This window comes from Moschus berezovskii, chromosome 12 (assembly GCF_049115385.1).
Source record: "Moschus berezovskii isolate FMDL1 chromosome 12, NW_MosBer_1.0, whole genome shotgun sequence".
NCBI classification, from domain to species: domain Eukaryota; kingdom Metazoa; phylum Chordata; class Mammalia; order Artiodactyla; family Moschidae; genus Moschus; species Moschus berezovskii.
The window spans coordinates 76,780,687-76,798,783 of record NC_142471.1 but is presented as its reverse complement, the minus strand read 5'-3'; the positions used below and the strand labels follow the sequence as shown (position 1 = coordinate 76,798,783).

Below are 18,097 nucleotides of genomic sequence, written 5' to 3'. Positions count from 1 at the left end.
GAAGGCACAGACGGCCAGCATCTGAACTCTAGGCAGAAGACTGTAAAAGCCATCAAAACTGGATTTATATCTTCATTAAATCACAATACACGCAGGTGACACTATCAAATGCTAAATCAAAACTTTTTCCATTTTCATAATTGATTTTTATTCACTTCATACCAAAATAATCTGGAAAGGAAAAAAATAAGTCATCAATGTACAAATTAAAGATGCAACCTGACATCAAGCATTAGCCAGGAGCATTTCACTGCAAATCAAATAATTTAGGAAAATCACCTGAGTGCTCATCTCATCGATGTGTGTGCTTGCTTGGTTAATTTTCACCATGATTAGTATCACACTTTCTAACTGCATCTGACAACCGACTTCCACACTGCACACAGAACCAATGACTCTGCTTTCATTCGGAAGAATTTTAAAACTTACAACCGAAAATTGTAATTTCTGACGTTCATCAGGAATAATAAATAACTTCTTATAAATCAAGAATTAGGTTTGGTTATAAAGCACAACATTTAAAAATAAAATACTTTTGAAAATAAAATATTGTGAATATTTGAAGAGATAAATCCTTGTAAAACATTCACTGACACATATCAATGTTGTTCTATTTCTGTTCATAGGAAGATAATATATACTTTTTAAGCTCTCAAATTATTCTGATATCCTAAACTTATTCCAAATCTCTTCTTAAGGTGTTATTTATAATTCTTTTGCCTAAATGGCTTACATAATGCTTCAGATTTTATTCAGTAATATCTCCACAATGGCCAGCTTAAAGAATGCACGTTTAAAACACATATCTTATAAGACATTAGTTATATGCATCTAAACATGGTTGATAATCTTCATAGGTAATGCAAATACTAGCCTAGGGTCAGGGGTTAACAGGATGGAGAGGTCATGTGCCATGCTTGACTGAAGCTAACAATACAAGAATGAGAAAACTAAATACACCTGAACAGGACAAAAGAACTCCACAACAGTTAACTTTTGATGCAGTCTTCACAAATACAGGGACTGGATTATATAAAATAAACCCCAAAGTCAATCACATTGTTCACTGTCACATCTCATTCTCTTAAGACCAAATGTAATGTAGGTGAGTAGGATTCAGTATGTATTATGATCACGACTGTCACTTTACCAAAATCACTGACGTCACCCAAAATGAAAACGTTATTAAAGAAGATCAGTAAACACAGATTTTAAGTGAAAAAATTATTGTAATCCTTAAACGCTATGCAACATGAAGATTGATATCTTCATCATTTTTAAAGCAATCAAAACTCCTCTTACAAATTACATAATAACCTCATTTAAATAACTAGAAAAAACAATGCATTTAACATGCCATCCACTAGAGAATTACACCCAAAGCTCTAGCTTCACAAAATTCTCAAATCAAGAGGCGGACAACTCTTTCTGCCGCTGAGGGCAATTTCTCCCCGCCACATTTTCTCAAAGATGGCTGATGCAAACAGCACCTCATAACTACATAAAAATGGTTGCTCAGATTAAATTATGCAAACGCAGTTTCAAAATAACCTGCTCAAGTTTCAGCGCATTAAAGATGGACCTGCAAAGCATTTGTCATGTTATGCCTGCTTCCAGCAGAATCACAGTGGGTGATCAGGGGAGCGCAAAACCCAAGTCATCCTTATAAAAAGAAAGACTCTGAAACATAAGCGCACAAACATCAAATCCCATGCCCACATTCACCAGCCTTGGACTGGCGCCTGAAGACTGATCTGTCATCAACGCAAAACAAGGAAGAGCCATCAGGCAGTTCTTGAGGTCTCCATCCTGGAACTACTAGCAGAAGGGGCCATCTTTGAACAGCTCAGGCTCACCAATTAAAGTAAAATATTCCAGAGGTGGAATTTTCAAAATGGGGGTGAATTTACAAGGTTAATTTTTTATTACATGAGGTACTTGAAATGATTCATCTCCCACAAAAATAGCCTTTATTTTTAAACGGGCAATATTTCATAGTCAGACATCCACCTACAAAGATTTTTCTGTGAACATAAAATTCTTGGCTTTTTCCTAATTAAAAGTAAGTGACTGGAAAATGTAGGGTGATTACAATACCAAAACAAGTTCAGTAAAGGTAATGTGCAGCCTAATTTCAAGCCAGGAGACACTGGTGAGAAGCACATGAGATGTTTCCCAAATAATAATCAGTCAATTAGGGCTTTTCCCTCTTTTACTAAATAAACTTTAGGTTTTAAACATCTTTCCTGTGTTACTTTATATTTATATTAAGGACTAAAGAGAAATTTTAAGTAATGATGTACTTAAACTGTCCATCATACTTAGTAAATCTTAGCTGAAATGACTTGCAAAACAAAGGGAACAGGATAACAATATAAAATATTTTCAGTTTCAAATCATTAGCTACTTGTAGGTAGTTGAAAAGTTTTATAAAATCAAACTAAAGCCAAAAGTTGTCATAAATGGAGCTTTTAATATTCTACCAGTCAAAAAAAAGTGGGGGGGGAACCATTTTGTTCTGCAACACGATACCAACGTTCTTTGATGTCAAACATAAATTTTCACTATTCTTTCCATGACATGTTAGTCTTAAAAACAATATTTACTCCCATTTACGCCTCATCACTGGTTATTTCTAGTATTACTTTTTAATACGTTTAATAATTCAAAGCATCAACACAACAGCGCCAGAAAACCTCCGCTTCGTTCCATAGGACTGATTTTGCTGTACTTGGGTTTATTTCTCTCACTTTCTCCAGTTTCGCCAAAGCACTCATCGTCCAGGCTTTCCAACACTTCTTACCCTAGTTTTGAGGACTTGACTACAGGCTGAGGGAAGCTTTTAGGAGAATAAAATCCTTTCAACAAACCAGCATTCTAGGCCTTACACTGTCCAACAAAGTCTCGAAAGAATGAACGGAACCTCACCATTTTACTTTTATCTCCCCCAGATGGGTTGAATAGAGCTGAGAGCACACTGGTCATCCCCAACCTACTCACGCATTGGGACGTCCGGCCCGGAATATTCGCGACCCAAGCCGCACGGTTCACCCGAACCACGAGATGGTAACATTAATGGAAAACGGTTCCGCTGCTAAGAACTCTTCGCAAGGGCCTTCTTGGAAAGTGTAAACACTTCTTGCGGGGCAAAGCAAACTATGTTGTCCACAAACCCTCGGTACCCTTTGCACCCAGTATCACTGATGGACTTCAGGGTCACCATTTAAGGCGGTTTCTCCGGGCGGGCGTCTTACTGACGCGCCCTCCCGCACGCGCACGCACACACTCGCGCGCGACTCTCCATACACTCCAGCGGCCTCCTGGGGCTGGAAAGATGAAATATCGTCTCTGGGCCACTTCCCCCTGAATTGAGCTAATTGAGTTCAAAATATCCAGTAGAGAAAAGAAAGGGGATGAGAAAGAACAAAATTATTTTCCCCAGATAGCTTGGTTTTCCTCTCCCCAAGCTGACGAACAGCCGGAATGACACCAACCCAGGGCAAGAAAACTTCAAACGCGAGGCGGCCGAGCGAAGTTTAGCCGGGTCGGGAGAGAGGAAGCCACAGAAGGGGGCGCCCGGGGCGTGTCCCCCAAGCGCACCCAGGTCCCCGCTCCCCCTTCCCTCCTCTTACTTTTGGATGATCTGGGGCAGGCTGGCTTGGGGCGGAGGCGGCGGCGGCGGCTGCATCCCTCGCGGGCCTGGGGGCGCCGGGGGCGCCGGGGCGCCGGGCACGCTGCGGGCATCTCTGTCCGGTTGCTCGGGGCCGCTGGGCTCGGCGTCCTGGCTCATGGCTGCGGCCAGCACCATGGGAGGAGAAACCGGCCCGGGCTCGCGGCGGGAGAGCGCACGCGAGGGGCGGCCCCGGGGCACGGGCGCTCACTGCCCGGGGTCCCCGTGCCCAGTCCCCTTGTCCTTCCCGGTAGCGCGGGGAGGAGACGCGATGGGCGGGGAGGAGGCAGTCCCGGCGGCGCCGCCTCCGCCTCCTCCCGCGGGTCCCGCTCGCCCGGCCGGGCCACTCAGAGGTGGGGGCCAGGGGGCGTCTCCCAGCCGGCGGGAGACGCTCGGCGCCCGGTGGTCAGGGGAACTCTGCCCGCAGCTCCTGGGCGCTGCGTTCTCCACCCGCCACCCGCGCGCCTTCAGGGTCCCCGGGTCGGCGCTCGGCAGCGCAGCTCCACCGCGTAAGGCGGCGAGACACACGGCAGCCCGCCGCCGGACGCCGAGCTCTTGCCTCTCTCCCTAGCCGGCGGCCTCCGGACTGTCCCCTGGGACGACGCGCGCGGAATCGCGCGCTCCTGCCAAGCGGGGCGGACCGAGTGCGCCCCGGGCGTCTGCGCGCATCGCTAGCGCGAAGTGCGCGGGCCTTGGCACCTTCCCGTGACTGGTGCCCAGCCAGCGCCACTCGTGGCTGAGGGGCCCGAACCCGCGGGGGGGAAAGCCCAGAACTCCCTCAGGTCGGTGCGACTGGTAACCCTAGGTCTAAGATGACCGGACCCGAGGGCTCTCCAAATTGGCAATCCCCAGAGGCAGCCTGCGAGGCCGCCGTGATTTCTCTTTATTTCCCCGCTTTTCTAAAAGACCTGCCGCTGTCCCGCTAGCGCAAAGACAAAATAACGTGTATGTTTTATCCTTGTTTTTTATTGGCCAAATCTCAGTAAAGGATGAAGAGGAGTTCGCTACCATCGCACTCCCCAGGATTACCGCCTCGGAAGCTCTGTTGGCTGCCCGGGAGCCACCGTGCGCCAGTTCACCTGCACACAGTGGTTCACGGCGGTGGATGCGGGCGCCCTGCGCTGAGGAGTCACCCCACGAGGTACAGTGTAATGTCCCAGAGCACCGGCAGAGATCTGGGGAGGCACCTGGTGCCGCGGAAACGTCCAGAAGCTGGGCAAAGATCTAGGAGAGTGGTTACCCTGGAGATCCTTACCGTCTGGCGGACACATAACTTTCTAAATCCTGACACAGGTAGCCCCGAGAAACGAGGAAAGGCGTCCCTCGGGTGCCTTGGAAGCCAGAGCGCACGCCAGGGTGCCCCCGGGCCTGGAAGGAAGCTTCCTGAGGGTCTCAAGCCAACCCAATCTCCTCCAGCAGTTACGTGGAGAATTCTGAAGATTAATTCTCCGGGGACCAGCAACTATTGAATCCCCTGAAAGATGATTTCTTCTCTCCTTAGACTGTGAGTTTCTGTCAACTTTCCTGCCAGTTTCAAGAAGTTTAGCCTCCCTTTTGCTGTCATCCTACCTAGATCCTCCCCCATCTGCCTCTCTCCTGCACATAGAGTGTCCTGTCTACTCTCTGGCTTCCTTCTTCTCTCTCTCTCTCTCTCTCTCCCTCCTTCCCCTTACAGATAAAATGATACATCCAATGCCTTGTATTCATAAGAGTAATCATAATTCTCAAATTTGAATCTCACCAGAAAACCCAGGTAAAGACGAACCAATTGTTTATTCATTTCGCCAATGAGGTGAGTCAGGGTGATTTATTTGTTCAACTATATATGGCTAGTAAAAGGCTGTCCCAGAGTCCTCTTGGGCCCTAGAAGTGGTTAGTTCATCATTTTCAGTTTCTATCACTAAAGTACTGACTATGGTTTTCATAAAACTCCACCTTCCACTGCCCACCCCCCACCTCCTTGGTTGAGGGAAATGATCTGAAATTAACATTGCAACTCTCCCAGAAAGGATAACTTTCTATATGCTTGTATTAAAATAACCCTCTGAGAATCCCCCAAAACCTTTGTGAAAGAAAGCTTTGTAGTCAAAAAAAGACAGATCACTTTTTACCAGAGAGGTTGAGTGACTCAGTCTCTCTGAACGTCAGTTACCAGATATGTAAACTGGCAGTGATGAGACCTGACTTGCAGAGTCACTGTTAGGATTAGAGATAATGTATCCTGCATAATTGATGCATAATTGGTACAAGAGATATTCAGTCTGGCAGTTATCACAAAAGTGATTCCTTATCTTCCAACCTTACAACCGAGTAGAACAATAGATCTCAAACTCTAGGAAGCCGAGTGCCTGGAAATCATAATATTGATATAACTTAATCCATCCTCATAACGTTTTCCCTGGCAGAAACATAAAGGAAGGAAAGAAAGGAGGGAGGGAAGTAGGGAGGAAGGATAAAAGGGAGGGAGGAAATTCATATTATACAAATGCAGCTCTCTGTATCTCAAAAATAATGTATTAGCTTTTGTGACAAAATAACAGTGGATACATCTGGGGTATTTCTTAGACTTTTCTTCCATCCTTTCTGTAGGTTGAAAATTTCCCCCCAAATGGAGAAAATTAATAATACCCAAGGTGTTTGTAAGAAGCCCCATTTCTGTGACTATAGCTGAATATTTGCAACATATGTGTTATGTAAGAACTGAAACTTGAAGCAGATGTGAAGGGAGAGGGACACAGTGCAGCAAAAACCTAAAGCTAGTTCTGGTCCTACCTCAGATCCCCTCAAAATATTGTCCGGGATAACAGTGAACAAGACTTTCCATTTTGCAAGTCAGACGTTCAGCATATTAAGCAAGTCCAATAAAAAATATTTATTAACGTAATGTCATTTCACTCCTTTCCAGGAAACAATGAGAATGCTCCCGGGATGGGGTTGCAGCCATTCAAGAATCCTTCAGTAGGTTTGCTTTGGTCTGCCCTGTGCCCTCACCACCCTCACCACACCAGGATGTGCTGGCGGTTACTGGCCTGAGGGAAAGGCTGTAGGGGTCACCTGACTTGACAAATTGGAAACGGGGAGGGGTTGGTGGCATCTCTGCTCCACTCTGCAGAAGCGCTCGGCCCCTGCTGACATGCCCGGAACCTGAGATCAGTGAGGCTTTTGCTGTCTCTGAATATATTGATCATTTCATAGGTTATTCTTGTTGTTCAGTTGCTCAGTCGTGTCTGACTCTTTGTGACCCCGTGGACTGCAGCATACCAGGCTTCCTTGTCCTTCACCATCTCCAGGAGCTTCCTCAAACTCATGTCTGTTGAGTCGGTGGTGCTATCCAACCATCCAATCCTCTGTCAACTTTCCAGTGAGTTGGCTCTTTCCATCAGGTGCCCAAAGTACTGGAGCTTCAGCATCAGTGAATGTTCAGGGTTGATTTCCTTTCGGATTGACTGGTTTGATTTCCTTGCAGTCCAAGGGACTCTCAAAAGTCTTCTCCAACACCACAGTTCAAGAGCATCAATTCTTTCGCCCTCAGCCTTCTTTATGGTCCAGCTCTCACATCCATAAATGACTACATGGGAGTCAGCTGTTAAATGTTTTCATAGATTATTACTTACTTCATATTCACAATAATCCCATGAGGTAGCTGCCCATGTTTTTATTTGTTTTTTAATTGAAGGATAACTGCTTTACAGAACTTTGTTGTTTTCTGTCAAATCTCAACATGAATCAGCCATAGGTGTACATATATCCCCTCCCTTTTGCACTTCCCTCCCATCTCCCTCCCCATCCCACACCTCTAGGTTGATAGGAGCCCCTGTTTGAGTTTTCTGAGCCTTACAGCAAATTCCCGTTGGCTATCTATTTTACATATAGTAATGTAAGTTTCCATGTTACTTACCCATGTTTTAGAATTGAAAGTGAGGCTAGAGGGCTAAAAGAATTTGCCTCAGGTCACCTGACTTTTAAGCTGCAGAAGCAGAACTGCAGTTAGATCAATCTGACCCCAAACCTCACCCACTGCCCCAGTGGAACAGAGATCCGAGAAGCCACCTGGTCTTCTTTTGCTGTGATAACTGCCTGCATCTTCCAGTGAATGTAAAATACCCCCGCACTGTGATTCAACTCTGCCACTCATATTTATCTAATCAGTGAATTATCAGGCAAGGTCCAAATTGACATAAGCAAGAAAATTTAAAGAAATTAAGCAGCCTAGCGGGGGGGTAGTAGAAATGAACAGGAAATAGAAACCAGGTCTCTGGTTCTATTCTCAAACTTGCCAGGGATTCTGGCACATTGGTTTGTTCTGTAATGTTAATAAATGTTTACTGGGTTCCAGACAGTGGTTCTAGGAGCTTTCTCATGCCTTATTTCTCTAATTATCACCAGTTTGCAGACAGAGAAGCTTGATAAATTTCTCCAATTATCACCAGTTTGCAGACAGAGAAGCTTGATAAATTTCTCCAAGGTCACGAGGATAATACATAGTAGAATTGAAGTTCATACCCTGGTCTGACTCCCTGCAACTGGCTGTCCTCTGTTCAAGGTGATTGTGAGCATTCAGCTCCACAAATGAGATCGTTTAATATGTATTGTTTTTCCCTATGTGTAATTACTACTTAAAAAAAAAAACAACAGCTTACTTAGTAGGTTGTAAAGTTTGATAATAAACAGAGCAGGTAAAAATACAGGGCTGCAAATATTCTCATATACTGTGGATAAAAGTGTCAGTTGCTACAACCTCTTTGGAAATGAGTTGGCACTGTCTGTTACAATTACAACAAAGGAAACTGAGTCAATAGTCATCCTTCTAGGAATTTATCCTATAGGTATGTTTATTTGTAGCAACAACCAAAGTTCCATGTGCAAGGAAGTTTACTATGGCGTTGTTTGTAACAGCAAAAACCAGAAACAATCACAATGCTAAGCAAAGGGGGCCTGGTTACATAAAGGATGGTCCCTGCATGGAAAGGAATACAATCTATCTCTGAAAAAGCAGGGCTAGGTCTGTATGCACTACTAGGAAAAAATTTCCAAGACATATCACTAAGGAGAAAATGCAAGTTCCTCAGCAGTATTGCAGTATAATTAAATTTGTATAAAACCAAAGAGTATAAAACATTTCTAGAAAAGTATACAAGTAACTAATTACTAACAGTAATTCTGGAAGTTGGGATAGGGCAGGAACTCTCTTTTATATTTGAATATTTTAAATAAAAGTTTATTGAAGTATATGTACTGTTTGAAATTTTTTGCTATAAACATGTATATTTTTTTATTACTGATCACTAACAACAAAGCAGTTCTTTCCCTCTTCAACTAGTCTTTCTTAACAGCACTTAGCACATGAATAGGATTTTGTTTTTTTAAAGCAAAACATCATCTGGAAGATTGAAGGAGAAATGCACTGGACAATGTATTGTCCAGAGTAGTCTTTTGTTATCCTAACAACCCCAATAGAGACAACTGAATAATTAATTCATTAATTCCCAGCAGTCATTTTGATACAGTTATAGACTATTAGTTTTATAATCGTATAAGCAACCTATCAACATTAGCCATAACATATTAACTGTTATCTGGGTATTAATAAATAGTTATCATTTCTTTAGTATTACTCTATGTCAAGCTGTCTTGAGCACATAATATTTCTCATTTAATACTCACAACTTCCTTATTAGTTGGCTGTGTTTATGCCCGTTTTACAGATAAGAAAACCAAGACTCAAAGAAGTTCAGCCCCTTGACAGCTACTTTGTGGAAGAACTGCAAATCTAATGCCAGTCTCCGTTCCTCCTAGTATAGGGATTTTAACTATTCCAACATGGTGGCAATGATGTTTCTTGGTATAATGGGGCTTTTAAGACCAGACATTCCTCTGCTAAATGATGACTGGTTTGACCCTCTTTGCTGTCTCCAGTACTTTGTCCTTTGGCTTCCTATCCACCAAACCTGGATTCTCTTTTCCATCCCCCTGAGGTCAGCTTTATCTGTTTGCTGGCTCCTCTCTCAGAGCTACATCCTAATCTTTTACTTAAACTTCATGGAATCCCTGGATGTGTCTTAAAACAATCATAAAATAAAATCCTGTGCTAGCTTTGAAAAGGATCACCTCTCTGAAAATGCCAGAGAGGCAGCGGCTGAAGGATGCTGTTTAAAAATAATATGGTTACTCATGGAACTGGATGCACATTTGAATGTGAAGGCGACAGTCAGGGAACTCTAGCTGAGGAAAAGTGAGGACATGACCCATACGGTTCTTTTCTGCCTAACAACTCATGCAGAATGTCCCTCATTGGCTGCCGGGAAAGGCTTAGCCACCATCTCTCTGGTGGTGGATTTACCAGCCAGGCCCCTTGTCCTCTGATGAGCCGCGCAAGTCTTGTATTATAATCAAAGGAACAGTTGACTGGGAGTCAGAAAATCTGAGTTCTGGACCTCTAGGTGTATCCAATGTTCCTGAACAGAAAAGCAGTCATCCCAAACCAGGGGTGAAATCAACATCTTTGCCTCCTCTAAAAGCATCACTACTCCAAGCCCAGGTGGCTTGAGCTCTGCCGTTCCAGCATTTGCTCAGGACCTGGCCACAAACCAACAGAGGATTGAGTTAGAATCCTAGGGGGCTCACAGTATTATAGGGCAGAGTTACCTGGGTCTGGCTTCCAGGAAAAGAAAATTTTTGAGCTGTGTTTTGAAGGAGAGAATGGCTTCATCTCTTGCTATTACCAAGAGAAAGCAAAGCAGCAGCGTACGATAAAGGGTGCCATAAAGCAAGTTGCAGCTGAATTTTCTTGGAGGGGGGATGGGAAGTGACGGCGGTATGAAGCGAATGTGGAAGAAACGTTAGCTGGTGGCTAATTGCATGATTTAAGTTCCATGGGGCTCGGCACCCCCCGTGGAGACCCAGCTTCCACACTGCAAGCTTAATCCCTGGGGAATGTCACTGTCATTCAGAGGCTGCTAGTGTGACTCGGAGCCCCAGCCAAGTCAAACAGCACTTCTTAGAGGCAGGGGATTCCTTTATCAAGCCCTTCCCCCATTGCCTGCTCTGTCTTCCCTTATCACCGGAGCTGTCAGGCCAGTTGGTCTGCAGGGAATAAACATCTCAGGCTGTTTGCCCACCAGCGTGGAGATCAGGTGACCATTATGGAAGGCAACACCGGAGGCCTCTGCATGCCAGCGTGACGCCAGGAACAGTGAGAGCCTGTGATGTGCTGACCTCACTGAGTGGGCACCCATGCAGCTGGCTTGAGTGAGGAAACTGGTGCCACTCCCTGATGTGGTACCTTTGATCATCCCAGGGTCATCCGATGCCAGATGTCCTGCCCAGCCCCCTCTCAGTGTAGACTCTGGAGTCAGAAGAGCTGGATGAGAAACCCAGCCCCATGATCAGTTAGTTGCATGACTTTAGGCTACTTTATCTCTCTGTGCTCCCTTTAGATGGGAGCCTCAGTGTTTCCATCTGAAAAATGGGGACAATAGTGCCCCCATCATAAAGTAATTGTTAGGATTAAGTGTAAGGCACTTGGGAGGTTGGTAAAAGAGTACAAACTTTCAGCTCGGAGATAAATAGGTCTACGGATCTAATGTAAACATGATGACTGTAGTTGATAACGATGTGTTGTATAATTGAAATTTGCTGAGAGTAGAACTTCTGTGTACTCACCCACAATATAAATATGTGAAGTGATGGACGTGTTCATTAACTAGATGGCAGGAGCTCTCTCACAATGAATATGTATATCAAACCACCGCAATATGTACTTTAAATATCTTACCATTTTATGTGACAATTATACCTCTATAAGGTATAATTTACCTTATAAATTTACTTTTCTTAAAGTAAAGCACTTCAGATAGGCATATGATTGAGGTCAGCAAGCTGTTGTTAGCTGCTTTTAATATTATGATACCAGGCTTCCCAATGGACAATCAACAATCATAATACATAGACTGCTCTTGAAAGAGAGAGGGGTGCTCTGAGTCCAGGATGTCTGTCACCTCCTGCATGTAAAAGTCCCAGGGAAAAAGGATGTAATCATAAGAACCATCTGGAAGGTAAACTGGGACAAAGGGGGTATTGTCAGAAGAACACATTGGAAAAGAGACTCACAGACCTGGGTTGCCCTTGCCAGCCTCATGACCTTGGGCTTGCTTTGTGAGCTCTCTGCCCTCAGTTTCCTCACCCATGAGATGGGATAACAAACATTTCCTTTCTGTTCTTGTGAGGCTGAACCCAAGGCTGGCCCAGAGTTGCCTCTCAGTCCCAGTGGCTGGAATGATGACCTGCTCTCTGTAACAGGTAACACAAATCCAGTGAGGGCAGGATGCCCACAAGAGGCGGGGGGGCAGTAGTGAAAGGTATGTTTGGGTTTGGTTTGGGGAGGTGGGGATTCGTGGCAGATGGAACTTGCTGGAGGACTGCCTGTTCCTTGGTATATTTCCCCCAGGAACTTTACTCTGATGATTTAAAGAATCCTAAAGAAAGCCAGTTAGGGTTCGTTCGGGAGGAGGAAGGCTGTTAGCATATGTCTGCTTCACTCTCCTCCCCTCTCCCCAGCAAGGAGTAAAGCAGCATGTCTAAAAGGTCTAAGGTCATGTTGTGGGTTGAAATGTGTCCTCTAAAAAGATCTGTTGAAGTCCTAGCCCCTGACACTTATGAATGTGACCTTATTTGGAAAGAGGGTTTTTGCAGATGTCCTCAAGTTAAAATGCAGTCATTAGAGTGGCTCTGATCCAGTGTGACTGGTGTCTTAAAAGAACAGGGAAATTGAGACATAGATTCCGCAGGGAGAACGCCCTGTGACGACAGAAGCAGAGACTGGCATGATGCAGTTGCAAGGCTGGGAACTCCACCAGGAGCCAGGAAGACGCGAGTAAGGATTCCCCAGAGGCTCAGATGGCCCTGCTGACACCTGGATTTCTGACTTCTTGCCTCCAGCATTCTGAGAGGATCCATTTCTGTTGTTTTAAGCCATCTAGTTTGCGGTGCTTTGTTACAGCAGCCTGGAGGAAAGCAATGCGGGGAGGAAAGGGACTGGGGGAGAGGGAGGAACTGCGGGCCCAGAAAGCCAGGTGAAGAGATGCCCAGCTAGAGGGTCCTTGGGGCTCCCCACCTTATCCACCAGCCCGAGAGGGCTTGAGCTCAATTCCACTGCCAGGGCCACCAAGGAAGGCAAGATATTTGAACCAAGTGAGAAACAATATTTGAACCAAGCGGAGAAGAGCCAGAGACAAGTTCTATGGTCCAAGAAGGAAGGACTCTCCCACCCAAAAGCCTTCAGAGCCTCCCTGTGGTCCAGCCTCCAGGCTCAACTCCTTTCACACTTAAGTCTGGCCAGGCTAGTCTAATTCTTTCCCTGGAAAAGCATCTTATGTGTGTTTTGTCCCCCTGAGTCTCTTCTTGTCTGCCTTTCTCCCTCCGTGCCCTGCCTGCCGGAGCCCACCTCCATCCTGGGAGCACCTTCAGCCCTGGAATGCCTCCTTTCTTGCAGCACGTATTGCACTGCTGATCTGCACATCTCACTTAGCAGCTGGTCATGTACTCCCCAGTAAATTGTACTTTTTATTTGATAAAGTTATCCCTTTTTACTGGTTTGTGGTTTAGGTTTTCTTGACTATATCAAGTATCTTGGTATGCAGGGACTGGACATGCCTCTCGAAGCAGCCCTTTCCTCCTCAAACATGGAGATCTGCCAAAGTAGAATGTATAGTTGTTTCCTTGATTCAGCACACACACAAAATTTCTCTTTTGTCTGTGCTGGGTCTTCATTGCTGCACAAGGGCTTCCTCTAGTTGTGGAGAGCGGGGGCTGCTTTCTAGTTGCAATACGTGGGGTTTCACCGTGGTGACTTTTCTGGTGGAGTACAGGCTCTAGGCCATGCGGACTTCAGTAGCCGCTGCGCATGGGCTCAGTCATTGCAGCGCACAGGCTGCAGAGCACTGGCTCTGTAGTTGTGACTTATCGGCTTAGCTGCTCCACGGCATGTGGAGTCTTTCCGGACAAGGATGGAACCGGTGTCTTCTGCATTGCAAGGCATCTTCTTAACCACTGAACACCAGGGAAGCCCAGCACAAGAATTTTGGCTATGAAGATCTGGAAATCTAGAGTAGTTTTTTTTTTTTTTTTCAGTTCTGCCTTTGGCTTGTTTGTATCATTAGGGGCATGGCCATTAAAATCAGACAGACCAGATCCTGGATCCTGACGCTGTCAATTAATAGCTGTGTGACCCTGGGTCAGTTACCTAACCTGTGTATGCTCCAGTTTCCTCACCTCTAAAATTAAGTTCATAGATTGTGAGAGGGACAGCACTGTGTGTAACGCATAGGGTGCCTTCAGAATTCATCTGTGCCATGAATAACTTATGTAAGTGCTTGGCCCCATGCCTGCCAAAGTTCCCTGGGAAGCAGACTCTGAGACAGGCTATAGCAGGTTTATTTGGGGCTGCTCATGTCTGATCAATAAAGTGGAAGAGAATAGAAGAAAGCAGGATTGGGCAGAAAGAGATACCAGGCTGCGAAAAAGTCTCAGTGGAGACCTCAACCAACTCCACGGAGATTCTGAGACTGGGGTCATCCACCAGAAGTGGCAAATGGCTCTCAGCATTTCCACATCAACACTCCCTCTAGGCAAAAGTCTAATAGAAGAGTGAGTGTGCCCCTCCCAATCGTCCCAACAAAATCCTTATTACATTTCTTTGGCTCTGATTGAGTCCTGTGCCTATTTGTGAATCAATCTACAGCCAGAAAATGTGATAATCTCACTGGCTGAGCCAGAGCCTCATGCTGACCCCTGGTGCCAGATGCCCCATGCACTCCACCTGAAGGAGGCAGACTGAAAATTGCAGAGCCTGTAGTTCCCCTAGCGGAAAATCTGAGAGTGCCAGGAACAGATGGACGCTGTACTGTGAAAGCCTGACAAACGTCTAGTCTTTAACTGAAAAGAATGTTAGCATAGGAACAGCCTATGGTAGGGCAAGTGCCTACTGAGAATGAGGGATATGCTGATGGGAAGTGCAACATGCATTGATTGCAGGGTGTCTGACTCAGAGGAATGTTTGCTTTTAAAAATGAAATAAATATGTATTCCTAATAAATGGTGGAAAAAAGCATCCGCTGTGTGATCCTCAAGTTGCGTTTTAAATCTTAGCCCTGGAGAGGCTTCTGAGCTGTTGGATGTTCTGTGTTTTGATCTGGGTGGTGGTTTGGGCTTCCCTGCTGGCTCAGATGGTAAAGAATCTGCCTACGATGCCGAAGATTGGGCTTCAATCCCTGAGTCGGGAAGATCCCCTGGAGAAGGGAATGGCAATCCACTCCAGTATTCTTGCCTAGAGAATTCCATGGACAGAGGAGCCTGGCGGGCGACAGTCCATGGGGTCACAAAGAGTCGGACACAACTGAGCGATTAACATTTGCATGGATGTATTCACTTTGGAGAAATTCAATAAACTAAACATTTATGATTTATGTCTCTTTCTCTATATATGTTATACCTATAATAAAAATGTTCCTTAAAAGTAAAAGAAAAAAATTTCACATAGTCTAAGACTACATTATAAGGCTGCATTCTTTCTCCATGTTGTAGTCTTTTTTTACTGTCCATAACCTTTGACAAGTTACAACCACTCCGTTGCTGAGTGTTCACTGCCTGAAGAACTATTTCATCTAGGATGATTTTTATAATCGAGTGTCCCTAAAACCTTCAATACAGACCCCCAACAAACTGGGATTTAGGTTTTTAAGGGTGTGTCTTGAAAATCATTATTAAAGCAACAGATTTTTTTGTTTTGGGGTTGTTGTTTTTTTTCGGCTGTACCACGTATTTCGTAGTATATCAGTTCCTAGACCAGGGATTGAACTTGGGCCATGGCAGTGAAAGCTTGGAATCCTAACCCCTAGGCAACCAGGGAAATCCCAAGCAAGACTTTTTAAAATGGATGGTTCATATTAAGCTTCAAGGATTCAGATAATTATCTAGAATTTTTGTTGTTGCTGAGCTAGTTAAAAATAAGTGGTAGGGTATGAGAGTTCACTTCTAAATATCAAGTATTGCCAAAGAACAAGACATTCTTCTCTATAACCACAGTATCATTAAGACACCCAAGAAATATAATGTCGTTACAATAACATATAATTTTCGGTTCATATGCAAATTTCCCCAGTCATCTAAATAATGTCCCTTATACTTGTTTTTTTTGTTTAAATCTAAGGTTCAACTAAAACATTTTGCATTGTATTTATTTGTCATTCTCTTTATCCTGCTTTACCCTAGAACAGTTTCCACACCTCTTTTTTTTTTTGGTCATTCACGGCACTGATATATTTAGAATCCAGGTGAACCTATTTGTAGAATGCATTTTCTATATTCTGAATTTGTCTTATCACTTTCTCATTATTAGGTTCAGGTTAAGATTTTTTAGCAAGAAGACTGCATGTGGCGTATATTTTCCATTCCTCACACAAGAGGCCCATTTTGTCAGATTGTTCCATTATTAGTGATACTAAGTGTTTAGCTTGGTTAAAGCAGGTCTTGTGGTCTCTTTCCCTTTGTGCTTAGAAATCATCTTTGGGCTGACAATTTGAGACTATGTAAGTGCCCTGGTCACCAATAGTCATTCACCCAATAGTTTTAGCATCCACTGATGATCCTTGCCGGAAGCTGTTACAAATGAAGGTTTTCTAATCGAATCATTCCTTCTACATTTGTTGACTGACGTCTTTTATAAAGAAAGAACACATCCCGTTGTCTCCTCTCTCGCCTCTTTTCTCTCCTCCCTTCCTCTCCTCTCTTTCTAGCACATGTGTGTTTATTACATACACATATTCTTATTTCCCTCTCTCTCACAAAGCTATTTCAGAAACAGTGTATACTTCTTTTGATAAACTGCCTCTTTTGTTCATTTTTATATTGGGTTTTTCATCTCCCCCTCCCACTCTAGAATTTTAGGTCATCTTCATGTATTAGGAAAATTATATCTTTATCTTTGATATGTGACACATTTCCACCTAGATTATTTGTCTTTTGATTTTTGTTTCTAGTTTTATCATGCTAACATTGCTTTATTTTCACGTAGAAAAATTCATCAGCCTGCTGTTGCTATGTCTGGATTTTGAGACAGAGTTAGACAAATTTCTCCACGCTAAAATAATCTTTTAAATTATGTTTTTTTCTAGTACCTGTATGATTTTATTTTTTACACTTAGACCTCTGATCCACTTGGAGTTTATTCTGGTGTACAGTGTAAGGCGTTGATCCAATTTTATCCACCTCCAAATGGCCATCCAGTTGCTCCCACACCACTTATTAAAAGAACCAGCTTTTCTTAGTGATTTGAGATATTATCTTTATCAGATGCTAAATTCCCATGTGCCTTAGATCTATTCCTGGACTTGCTATTTTATTCTAATAGTCTGTCTATTCATTTACCAGTTTTAATTATAGATCCTTTATAATATCATTTACTATTTGACAAGCCTAGTCTCTTCGCATAGCTCTTCTCTGGGGGAGTTTATGACTATTCTTACATGCTTATTTTTCTACATGACTTTCAGAGTTGACTCCTTTAGAAAAGAATGTGGTATTTTTATTATGATTGTGTTAAGATTATATATTAACTTCAGGAGAATTGGAACTTTATGATGTTGAGTGGTCCTGTCAGAGAACAAGGGAAGTCTCTTGCTTTGTTCAAATCTCCTTTCAAGCCTTTTGGGAGTATTTTAAAGTTTTCCTCAGGTTCTGATGATTTTGAAGTGAAGTGCAAGTCGTTGTCGTGTCTGACTCTTTGCAACCCCATGGACTATACAGTTCATTAAATTCTCCAGGCCAGAATACTGGAGTGGGTTGCCATTCCCATCTCCAGGGATCTTCCCAACCCAGGGACTGAACCCAGGTCTCCCACCTTGCAGGTGGATTCTTTATCAGCTGAGCCACAGGGAAACCCTTTGATGATTTTAGCTGTAGCAAATAAAACAACATTCCAGAAGATCAAACAAAAGTTTTATTTATCAAACAAAAAGTGATACCAGAAGAGAGGACAGAGCCAAACAAAATCACCACATTGACACCAGATGCCAGTCTTATAGCCCAGAGGCACAAGAGACCTGGAGCCAGACAGATAACCAGCGAAGGCAGAAAGTGTAGCCATAGCCCCTCTCTGGAGGCTAGACACCACCTCCTGATACATGGACTTGTTACAACCTAGGGATTCAAAATGACTCACATAGGGGGCTACTTTCAGAGCCAAGCCTGCTTATAAAATATGGAAAATATTAAAAAAAAGAACGTGTATATATGTATAATCTGAATCGCAGCAGAAATTACTACAACATTGTAAATCAACTATACTTCAATAAAAAATATTGATTAAAAATAATGAAATAAAGAATTGTATATACCTCATTTAAGAAAATACGGTTATTTTCTTCCATTATC

General features: G+C 43.7%; 1 protein-coding gene and 1 long non-coding RNA gene across 6 annotated transcripts in view; one reads left to right on the top strand and one right to left on the bottom strand.

Moving 5' to 3' along the window:
- Nucleotides 1-4,094, bottom strand: part of RBM20 (RNA binding motif protein 20) — a 198,881-nt gene extending 194,787 nt beyond the window's left edge. Inside the window, exon 1 of one of the 2 annotated variants that reach the window (XM_055424673.2) lies at nt 3,633-4,094. In XM_055424673.2, coding sequence (XP_055280648.2) covers nt 3,633-3,808 — 176 coding nt within the window. In that variant the 5' untranslated portion in view covers nt 3,809-4,094. The other variant, XM_055424677.2, reaches the window with a different exon arrangement.
- Nucleotides 4,078-8,846, top strand: LOC129555357 (uncharacterized). 4 transcript variants are annotated; one of them, XR_016038791.1, is made up of 5 exons: nt 4,116-4,452; nt 4,654-4,811; nt 4,964-5,174; nt 5,346-5,462; nt 6,576-8,846. It is a non-coding gene; the product is annotated as an uncharacterized LOC129555357 (long non-coding RNA). The 4 variants fall into 4 exon arrangements; XR_016038789.1 differs by lacking the exon at nt 5,346-5,462 and having other exon boundaries at nt 4,078-4,179; XR_016038790.1 differs by having other exon boundaries at nt 4,111-4,452; nt 4,964-5,462.
- The last annotated feature ends 9,251 nt before the right edge of the window (nt 8,847-18,097 follow it).